This window comes from Eurypyga helias, unplaced genomic scaffold (genome assembly GCF_000690775.1).
Source record: "Eurypyga helias isolate BGI_N326 unplaced genomic scaffold, ASM69077v1 scaffold11010, whole genome shotgun sequence".
NCBI lineage: Eukaryota > Metazoa > Chordata > Aves > Eurypygiformes > Eurypygidae > Eurypyga > Eurypyga helias.
In genome coordinates this window covers 36,818-48,642 of record NW_010227634.1, presented here as the reverse complement: position 1 = coordinate 48,642, position 11,825 = coordinate 36,818, and the positions used below count along the sequence as shown (strand labels likewise).

Here is an 11,825-nt window from a genome sequence, read left to right as displayed (position 1 = left end):
AAATATGTGTTTTCTTAAAAAAAAAGACAGCCAGCTGTGGTCTTTAAAACTTCCTGTCTTATTAGGCACAGGATTCAGTGGAGATTACAATGAATATTTTGGCCTACATGTGGATGAAGATGCTTTGTGTTATCTAATGCTGGCCAACCACATGATTAAGTTCTTGCATCCAGAATGCATAACCATAGCAGAGGTAAGATCAGGATTTGCCATCCTCATTGACATTAATATTGATTAGTTTACTTTAGGATGTGAATTGCCTGTTAATTACCAAGTCTCACTTGGGGTATTCAAGGAGTGACAGGAGCTGAGAAATATTAATTAGTGGCCAGACTTTGCCTTGTGGGGAAAAACAACTTTGGGAATTTTCTCTGCATTATTGGGTCATTAATTAATGTGGGGATTTCTTTTTTTTTTTCCTTCATCACCTTGAACTTGTAATGAGATTTGTTTTTATTAGTTTATTACTTTTGCATGATTGCCATTTGTTGCTAGTGATTCATCGTACTAAAGATGAACAGCCCTAGTGTGTTTTTGCATATTTTGAATTATAATGGCATAATTGACAATTCCCCTTAAAAATACATGTGATACATTTATAAATGTGGAATGTGTATGGTAATTTAAATTCAGTAATAAATTTTGCCAGGTTTCTGAGGGAGTAAATAGACTATATTACTTGAGTTGATTGAGATCAATTAAACTTTTTTGACTGGCAAACATTATTGGCACATGAAATCGTTAATGCTCTGGTGTTTCATACTAATAATGTTCTATGAACATGTTTTCACTGATATTTACTCTTTATCTAAAAAAAAATGTAAACTTTGAAGATTTTTCTGTTATGTTTGAAAAATTCTTCTCTGTTTAAAAGAAAACATTGCATCTATCTGATATCATTAGGAACTATACAGATTTTTAATAAAACATTTTGTATTGCTTAAGAGTTCCCTATTTATCTTCAGGAAACAAAATGCTGCTTAATTTCATTTCTTTCTTATAGTAAAATTTTATATTATAGTCAAACACTGCTAAAAGCTTAATAACAAGCTATCAAAGACAGCATCTAGTGAGCAATTACAAGTAAACTTGAGATGGTTTCATTGTGCTGTATGTTTATTTGAAATAAAATTTTTTAATGTTCTAGATAGTCTTAAATTCTAAGCATTCCTACCTACCAATGAAATTCTGAGTTCAGACTGCTTGTATTACCTGGCCTAACAGTTCTTTTTTAATAAGGTGTGTCTTTAGTTTTTCTTGCTTGAATTGGAAACTGCTTCCGTTTCAATACATCACGTTCCTGCCTGGGGGAGTCGCTACACAAAATATGAAATTGATCAGTGTCCTGCATGGTTAAAGGAGAATTTCAGAAGGAGAAACTATTGACATAATTTAAAATTACAAAAGGCAGTGAAGATTGTCTGCTTGCCTATAATGATGATGGAATGAGTGTTTTGTGAGAAAAATGTTTTTGTTTAGCCATAACTAATTATAATAAATTCCTTTAATTATTTAACTGGTAGTTTTTAGAGGTTTTTAATATTTCATGTATTCACTGTCTTAGTAATTTGTAAGCTTTTAGGTGTTACTGACTATATGTTTATTTTTCATTTTGAGTTTCTAAATAAAGCTGTGTTTAAACTTTTGTATAATGAGAAGAAAAAATGGAAAATTATATCATGCCTGAAGTAGTATAACACCAAACAGGAAAAAGAAACCATACTGCTGTGGTGTTTTTTTTTTTTTTTAAATATATGCAGCTCACTTCAAAATGAGGTCTGAACAATGCTTAAGCATTGGCTGTTTGCATTTGGTTGAAAACATACTGAATAGTCTAACACTGAAATTTTTTCTAGGGTTCAGGTAAAATCTGTAGATCTAAATTGAATTTGGAATTTTATTTCCCAAAAATCTGGCTGTCAAAATTGTGACTGAAGTAGATGGGAGATACTTAAATCTCAGACTCAGACCTTGTCCAGGTAGACATCCTAGCATCACAGGGAAAGGCTTTTGTTTCAGATCATCTTGTCCTGCATAACTGGGAGAGCATTAGTCAGAAAAGATAAAAACAGACTGATTTAGGAGGGCTATTGAACTTCCTTTTATAAAATATGAAACTTTGGAAAGGAATTCTGTTTCATTATTTGTTGTTCACAGCATGTGGAATGTGGATGTGGCTTTCTGGGTGATCTAATGACTGCTGAGTAAATGGGGGTAAATTCCCTCCTTTGATGTCCTGGCTTTGCTGTTCCTACAGCCCAGGATACTGCTGCCCACCTCTGCTGCCAGGGCCGGCTGCTGGCTCATGCTCAGCTTGGTGTCAGCCCAGAGCCTTTCCAGCAGGAGCTGTTCCCCATCTGGCAGTGCCCAGCCCTTATGGATTCAGGGGGTTGGTCTGTCGCAGGGACAGGAATTGACAATTGTCCTTGCTGAACTCCTTGAGCTTGCTGTTGATAGATTTCCCCCAGCCAGTCAGGGTCCCTCTGGATGGCAGCCCTGCCTTCTACCTGCTGGGATGCCATCCGTGAGCATTGTGGTGATGTGGTTGGTCTCATTTATGAGTGTGGTGGTGGTGGGGAATGTGTGTGTGTGTATGTATGTATAGCTTCAAGTGCAAGTATCTTTTTCACTAGTCTAATGCAGCAATTGGATTGAAAACTGGATTGAATTCAGAAAACCAGAATAAGCTTCCTAACTAAGTCTTGGTTGTAGTCAGAATTTAATTCCATAAATTCTCTTGTGTAGATGCAAGAGGAGTATGTTAATCCGTAACCATTGTAGTGGAATGGCTTCTCACTGACATGATTTTATTAAATTGAGTGATGTTTGATGTTTTGCAATTACTGGAGATTTGCATTTTCTACACATATAAGTTAACTTTAGAGGAAAAAAAAGCTATATGACACAATTGGCTAATATTATGGCAAAATAAATATTTTAAGAAGTTTGAATTGTGAATTTAAGAATGATCAATGTCCATCAGTATAAAAGTGGAAAATTACTCAGTAAGAGCATGTCACTTTCTAGGGCTAGCTGCTTCAATAGTTTTGGTTTTGTGTATTTAGAAAAGGAGAGATTGTATTGTTCTTCCTTACTCTGCTTTATATTGCGTCGTTTATTTTTATGCCATTCTTTGTACAAAATATCAATAAACAAAATGAAGGTTTAATTTTTCTTTCATTGACTACTTTCTATTATTACTTGGAGCTGAAGAGAGATAATTATTTCAAATCGTACATCTACTGAGCTCTCTTTCCCCTCAAATACCCACTCTGTTAAATATTGTGTAGTGAAGTATTTGAGAAAAGTCATAATGCTTTTCCCTTTAACTTTTGCTTTCAAACAGCAGATCTAGGTGTAGTAATCATTCATCATGGTTGGGGTTTTTGTGTGTGTTATTTTTTTTCTTCCTTACCCAGGTCAATTTGTGAAGCTGTTTACTTTGTTTGTGTAACTTATTGCTGTATGTTAGAAAATTAGAAGTAATAAATTACAATGTTATGCAAATTATGTTGTGGGGTTTTTAAACTTCAGGATGTTTCTGGAATGCCAGCTCTTTGTCGTCCTGTTGCAGAGGGAGGAGGGGGATTTGATTATCGACTAGCCATGGCTATTCCAGATAAGTGGATACAGGTGAGAACTTGAAAAAGTAAGTTCAGCTCTTCAGAGTGGGATGTTTCTCTACCTGTGCATACACAAAACCATTTTTGAATCCTACTGACAAATTTTACTCTCCTTTCTGTTAATGTCATCTTAAAATAAATTCTGACAAGCATGAGTGCAGGTACTAGTGGCTGAAAGAAGAGATTCAGGTTCATGTAGGTTTCAGAAGATGGGTAAGCTGAGAGGCTATTCTTTGCAGTCTAGCTGATACTGCTTTTCTTCGTAGAATACACATAGACTCATTTTGTTTGAAATAACTTGTCTTGCAACAGCTGTAGCATATGAAGTGTGTAGTGAATGTGAACAGGTAGATAAGTATTTAACCATATGTATATAAAACCCCCACCCCATAAGCTTGCAAGGAATTTACCTGAAATTTGGCATAGTAATTAGAATTGAGTATGGAGCTATAAGTATAACCAAAGTAAATGCAAGTGAATTATACAAACACCAGCAGTCGGTGTAGTGGAGTTACAAAAAGAATAATGAAAATCTGTAAATGATGTTCAAGGAAACAATAACATACTAATAAACATGGACTACGACAGTCACCATTCCCTTAATATAGAAAATCATAAGAAAAGGAATAAACCACTAAATTATCTCAGAAGGCTTCTGCTGATGATTTGGAGAACATGTTCCAGTTGGGTAGTAGATCGTATCCAAATCTCTCAGGCTGTCATGATGGTCTGAAAACAATAAATGTTTTATATAAACACTAATGCTTTAATAAATATAGTGAACAGCTTAAAATAAAAAGCAAATTAACTTACCTTCAGCGTCTTTCACATTTCTAACTAGGAGGTTGAGGGCCGATTTGAAAAAAAAAGGTTTGAAACCTCTTTTCATTTGGAAGATAAATGCCAGCTTTTCCAACAGGGATGGCATCAGTAGACTTTGGGGTGTGTAATTTAGATCTGGAATGCAGTGAGGGCTCATATTTTTGTAGTAATAAGAATGACCTTGTGATGGCTTTTTTTTCTTCCTTACACCTTCAACTCCACTACTGCACTTGAGGACAGGCAAAGATGAGCAATTTCCTAGGTAGGCAAAATGTGAGTGGTCGAGTTCATATTACAAAAGAAAAAAAAAACCAGACTGTAGAATTGTACAAGGGCAAAAGGTGGATAATGTAATCTAGCAATCTCTGATATGGTCTACTTATTTTCATGTGCAATACTAGGAGAGAAAACATATCTATACTGCAGTAAGTTTTGTTCTTTAACAAAAAAAAAAATATAGTCTTCCAGCCTAAGCATTTATTTAACATGGGACAGCAGGTGGATGCTTGGCACGCTGATGAGATGCTGGGTGTGAAGTCAGCTATGATAGTGTAGAATGTTTCCCAGGAGACTCCAGTTATTTAGGAATGTGTTGATTTTGCAAAGACATAGGGTGATGCAGGCAGGAAGCTTCTAGCTAAGGAAACTGCAAATAAGCAACCGCCACAGAAGACCTTGAGTTAGAGAAAGAGGGCAATGCACATAGTTTACCACATTCCTTGAGGCAAAAAATAAAGCTGAAACCATTGTAGGGGAAAGTTTAGAAATGGTCTATCACCTTTTATTAAACTGCCCTAGACTGCTTGCTCTCATTTTTCTCCTTTTAAGTATGTATTGGTTTAAGTTTTCTAGGCAACTTCCTAAAATCAGTTTAAAACCTGAAAGATCTCCAGGAGCTAGCATGGCAAAAATGTAAAGCTTGTTTTGCGTTGCAAAGCTTTGGCATTGAAACTCACTTGGAACAGACCAGGAATGCACAGATCAGGGGAATGTGCAAGTCTCTGGGCTAAGCACCTTCTCGGGTTATTGTTTACTTCATAGCAACAGCCTGGTGATCTCTTGCAGTCATCCCTTCACCACCACAGCAAAGCTATAGTCAAAAGCTGGCGTGTACCAGCATTGCTTGAAATACAGGACTTTTCAGTATTGTTTGTAGGTAGATGTGTGCCCACTTAGTTCCTCCCACTTTTGCTTTCTTGCAGCTACTATCAGTCACATTATCCACTGTATTGGAGGATTCACATGAGAGCTGGCAAGTCCTGTTGTCCATGCTTATGCGTGGAAGTACAGGAGAAGCAAAGTGTTCTAGTTATTATATTTTATGTGGTGGAATTCAAAACAAAAAACTTTCTTTGGATTATCAGATAAAGCTCGTAGGTTCAAAGCTTGGGAATGAAAGTTAAAGAAATACAGTTCACAATCCATTGGAATTTTCTGTGCAAAGAGAATGAAAGGTAGTAATGTACTTTTAGTTAAAATAGCCATAACCTTTCAATGATCTTTATTTTTGCAGATAATTAAGGAACTGAAAGATGAAGACTGGAATATGGGCAATATTGTGCATACATTGACAAACAGACGGTATGAAGAGAAATACATTGCGTATGCAGAGAGTCACGACCAGGTATTTTATCAGGTTGTTCATATAAATATAAGCAAGTAAAAGGAAGAGTCTTAGAAGTTTGGTGCGTTTTGGCTTTCAAAAACAAGGCAAGAATTGAGAAGGTTAGGCAACAGTTTCAGAGGGAGGTAGATCTGGACTAGTGGGATTTTTGATGGGTTTTTATGAGCTTTTTTGTTTGTTTGTTTGTTCTGATTTGATCCTTTTTTTTAATAAAGGAGTCCTGTGTGGAGTGGGTGGGTGGTGTTATTTTTCAGTTTTGTTTTAAGAAATGAGTCCTTGATTTTTGTTTTGATTGCCTGTTTTAGGACATAAGAAGGCATACAATTCATACTTCTGAAAATCTGATTTCCATAAAGTGAGCTGGAGCACTATTTATGATAAACAACATCTTAACTAATTCTTTCACTAAAACAGTGTTTGTGACTGTTGTATTCCTCTCTGAAAGGATTGCAGACATTCTCTTTTGAGTTCCAAATGAAATATTAACAGTTTGGTTCAAAACACAGTAATTGTGATGGTTCTTTATACAGAGAAGTTCAAAAGTAATGATGAGTTTGTATAACACTGATTTTCCTACAATCTTTGAAATGGTTGTTGAAAAGTTTAAAATTAGGAACTTCAAGCTCTTGTTAGAAAAAAGATTTTTTTTTTTCCAAGTAACCTACCTTCCACTCTTTTCTCTACATAATAGAGGTTAATATTCTATTTCCTATACTAAATTATATTCTATAATAAAAGTAAACAGTGGCCACAACAAGGCCTTTATTTTAATTTAAAAAGAGAATTCTGAGTTTATCAGCTTCATTTTTGCATTCCTATTCCCATACTTACCTCAGACTGTTAGACAGTGTTCACTTAAGGCATGAGAGAAGAGTGGCATTCTGATAAAGAACTTCAGGTGTTACTTGGTAATGCATATTATTCTGTGATTATTTGCTTTTATAAAAGCTAGCTCTTCATCCTAAAGCATGACATGTAATATTATTGTTGCTGTTCTTTTATTTCATGCTGGATTTAATCACTGTAGTTATTTTTCATATCACTATGTATTTTTAGTTTAGGATGTCATACTTGGGAAGAAGATCTATTTATTTTGAATTTAAAATATTATAAAGACAACTGCAGACATACACAAGAATTGTAGAATCTCGTAGCTTGGAAAAGACATTTAAGATCATCAAGTCCAACTGTTAATACTGCTAATACCACCACTAAACATGTCCCTAGAGCACGTTGTCCACAAGCCTCTTAAATACCTCCAGGGATGGTGAATCAACCACTTCCCTGGGCAGCCCATTCCAATGATTGACAACCTTTTCAGTGAAGAAATTTTTTCCTAATATCCAATCTAAACCTCCACTGGGACAACCTGAGGCTGTTTCTTCTTGTCCTATCACCTGTCACTTAGGAGAAGACACCAAGACCCACCTCTCTGCACCCTTCTTTCAGGTAGCTGTAACAAGCAATAAGGTCTCCCCTGAGTATCCTCCTCTCCAGGCTAAACAACCCCAGTTCCCTCAACCACTCCTCACAGGATTTATGCTCCAGACCCTTCACCAGCTCCATTGCTCTTCTCTGGACACGATCCAGCAGCCCAGTATCGGTCTTGAAGTGATGGTATGTGAGAAGTAGGATAGGGAAACAAAATGGGAGTATAGGTAGAATTCAGTCTTGACATACTTGAGGGGCTGAAATAGTTCTAGATTCTCATGTATTACAATGGGCTATGACTTACTAGCCAGAATATGGGTGGTTACAAGAAGTGTGTGAAAAGAGCAACTCAATGCTTGTAGCTGTCAGAAAAGCAGGTACAGTACTGGAATTATTATGAATGGAATGTAAAGCAAAGAATAATCAGTATGCCACTCTAGTCTTCCATGGTTTGTGTGCATCTTGAATGTTGGAGGCAGATTTGGTCCTGTATCTCAAAGGATATACAGCATAACTGGAAAGATGTGATTGAGGGAATTACTAAGAATAATAGCATCTGTAGATTGGGTTTCATATGAAGAGCACTAAATACACTAAGAACCTTCAGGCAGATATCATTGAAGGGGGAAGGATAACAGTTTATAAAGTCATGGCTAGCATAGAAAACATGAATAGTGAACACTTACTTTCTCTTCTAATGAAAAGATATGGGGACATTATATGACACTAACCAATGCCACATTCTGAGTGCAGAGAAGAGTTGTTCCTTGCAGCTGTTCATTGTAGTCTTCAGTTGTGCCATTGTTGCATATGAATTTTTTTTTCCAAAAGATCATTTTTTTACTTGAGTGAATCATCTATATGTGCTGTTATACTGTTGGATGGAAAACTAAAGGATAATTTTGCTTTTCAGCTACACCCGTTAACAACACATCTGTCTCGAATCTAGTGAGTTTTCATGCTAGAGTATAAAATGAGAATTGGGCTAATTGAACAAAAATTAGCTATTCATGTATAAACACTCTAAAATATTCTCAACAACCTGAATGTTAATATATTAGAATAATCCTTGTTACATAGCATTAGTGTGGCCTTTCTTACGTAACAGTAAACACTAGCAACTTGGTAATTCAGTCACTGTTTTTAGACAGAATTACTAGTTTGTTTTTCTTTCTTGTGTGAAGTCGCAGAAAACCAAGTACGTTCTTGATTGCATATAAACGAACGTTTCATATTCACTCTGCATCTCTAAATCAGGAGTGTTGTTAATTCTCCTTTATTTGTGCACACCGGGAACTTTACTTGAGATGTTTGCTTTCATATTTTCTGTGTTTTCTATAAAAGTTCCAAAATAGTAGTTCACTTGTGGCTTATGGAGTTGACACTAAGTAATTTGCATTTGATATCTGTAGGCAAAAAGGTTCTCAAAGTAATTGTGCAGTTCGATCCATCAGGTAGAATGTGGGACCACGACAGGGGTTAGACAGCTATTATCTTATTGATCATAGACTCCCATGCTCTTTGGTGCAAGGAGCCCCAGTAACCACATGGAGGGTTGCAAGGTAAAACAGATGGTTGGGTCAGGCATCCAGTCAAGGCTCAGCTCAAAGACGTCCCTGCCTCAATTTACGTACTTGCTCTTTCTGGCAGCAGATTGTATATATCACGCCCATGCGACTACACTTCACACAGTACCAAGTTGCACTCATTGGAAGCCAGGGTCGCTGTGACTTCATCAGTGGTGGCAGGATGTTTTCCTTGTGAACATGGACTAGGTTGTGCACACTGAGCCGTGTCCTCGACAATCCAAGCCCTTCCCTTACGATATAGGGTGCCTGCTTTAAAACGATACATTAGAAACTTTTCTAGTACACCAGAAGGATGGTTTTCACTTTTTTTATGAACTGTTATAGGCGCTTGTTGGTGACAAGACACTGGCGTTTCGACTGATGGATGCAGAGATGTATACAAACATGAGTGTGCTCTCACCTCTTACTCCAGTTATTGATCGTGGAATACAGCTTCATAAAATGATTCGTCTCATTACTCATGCACTTGGAGGAGAGAGCTATCTGAACTTCATGGGTAAGTAATCGTAGGAACTCATTTTCTCATCTACAGAATGCTTGGCAGGGAAATAAAATGATCTGACATAATCTTACATCCACAGTATTTATCACAATGCTGAAGTTTTGAGCATAAATGCTTTTATAAAGATTTAATACAAAAGGTAATATACATTGTTTTTCTGTCTGTAAGATGTATTATAAGACAAGAAAATAAAATCAATGTGGTTCCTAATTGTAACAGAAATAACTTTTAAAAACAAGGTAAGCTGTAGATCAGGATACTCTTGATTTACAGCTCACTAGTGTCTTAACTTGTTCTGCAACTTTGATGTTGGCGGGCTTTGTTTACATAGCTGGGTTGTCTTTCATCTCTGTTCTACTCTCTTAAACTTTTTAGGGTAACAGTGAATTTACTAAAGATAGCTCTGTGGTTATTTCTGCTATTAGTTGTCAGGAAGTAATGTGGAATTAGTTAATTGATATTTCATGGCTTCTTAGTGAAGAGCAGGGGCTTAATGAGGTAAACAAGGACTAATGCTAGAGATAAGGAAGCATATCCTGCTATGGAAGCAGGGAGATAGTAAGAGTTAGCAATACTTTCTTCTTGTGCATAAGGCATAAGCTGTAAAATAGAAATCTTGCATTGCTTCCGGAGCACTATTACTACAACAATGTCCAGGAGTTATTTAATGAGCAAGTTACAGTAAAGGCTGCAGTTGTCTTAAAAGTTGTGCTGTTTTTCTTAGTTTTATACAAAATGCTGAAACAATTTATGCTTTATGCTCTTCACCATATTCTCCGGCCGTAATTTCTGTGCAAAATAATACTTACTTTATAGTAAAAATCACAGTTCTGTAATCTGGTGTGACATGTTCTGTATAGCAGTTGTGATAGTCTTATGGGACAAACAACACACATGGAAATTGTGCGGTTTGATCCATCAGGTAAAATGTGGGACCACAACAGGGGTTTGACAGCTATTAGCTTATCAGTCGTATAAGTTTTAGCTAACATTACCTTCAGTTTTTATTGGTGTTTTACATTATCAAGTTAAAGGATATTGTTGGGTGAATATTGCCCTTCCTCCATTATATTATATTTACAAATATGTATTTCTGATTAAAAACTGGAGAATGTTAATAAGATAAAGGTGGTGTTTGATGTAAGGCTATCTTTTGATACAGATTCTCTGCCTTGATATTAGAAGAACACTCAAAAAATTAGATACTTTGCTTGTGGGTTTTCTTTAAAAGAATTGAAGTAACTTTAATTCAGCACAGAACATATCAATTCAGTGCATGGTATGCTAGTAAAAAAAATTGTTTCCAATAAAATGCAGAAATTTTTCCTAAGCTTAAAGAAACATTAATGAAATAAACATCTGTGAAGTGTGTAGTCAGGCATCAAAATGTGCAAGGCATGACGTTGTGTGCTTCCGTTCAAACTAGTGATGCTGCAGTAGTTAAGGAAGCAGGTGTTTAAAAAATACGCAAGCTAAACTGCAGATGTGTCTGCCCCAGAATGACTTGGTAAGGTTAGAAAAATGATCAGTAATTCAATGTGGCATGTTAAATCCAGTGTGCCAATGCAGGTTGATTGAGCAATTAATATTGTATATCATTGAGTACTGCACATGTTTCAGCAACTATGTTGCAATTTTTGCTATATGTAAAAGGTGAAAAGATTGTAATAAATGTTAGAGGAGAAAACATATAAATTCAGTATGCTTCCAGTCTGGTGTACTTAAAATGCACTTGCAGCATGCTGTCTGGTTAAGCAAATACAGTGACAAATGAGTTCTTTACCTTTTAGTTTTGAGGGACTGTCAAGGGTGAGGAAGAGAAGCCTCCTCTGGGATGGAGGAAAGAGGGGAAATCTCCTTTCCCAACACCTGCAAGAAGGCACATGAGGTGCCTTTGTGCTTCCCTATGTCCTTCCATAAATATCTTGTACCTTCTTTTTCTGAAAACAGAGACACCAAAGCAACACACTCCTTTCTCAATCCTTTGCTCGCTTTAAGGAAAAACAAACCACTCCTGAAAAATACTGTATCAGAAGTCAAAATCTGTGTTCTCAAATGTATCCTGGAATTTCTCTTTGAAGATCTGGAATAGTACTTAATTACACCTGTGTTGGAGTATCATTTGTACTACATGTGTACATGTGTGCAAGCAGACCCCTGTTGGGAGAAGTTGTGCCCCACTGAACACCAAACACTGTGCCTTTCCCCCACCTCTCTCACTTTTCACACTGGAC

General features: G+C 36.4%; 1 protein-coding gene across 1 annotated transcript in view; it reads left to right on the top strand.

Moving 5' to 3' along the window:
• Positions 1-65: 65 nt before the first annotated feature.
• LOC104513504 (1,4-alpha-glucan-branching enzyme-like) overlaps positions 66-11,825 on the top strand; it is a gene marked incomplete at both ends in the record, with an annotated part of 43,273 nt that continues 31,513 nt past the window's right edge. Inside the window, 4 exons of the mRNA XM_010156885.1 lie at positions 66-193; positions 3,535-3,633; positions 5,959-6,069; positions 9,414-9,585. Of these exons, the coding sequence (XP_010155187.1) occupies positions 66-193; positions 3,535-3,633; positions 5,959-6,069; positions 9,414-9,585 (510 nt within the window). The remainder of the gene's footprint in view (positions 194-3,534; positions 3,634-5,958; positions 6,070-9,413; positions 9,586-11,825) is intronic.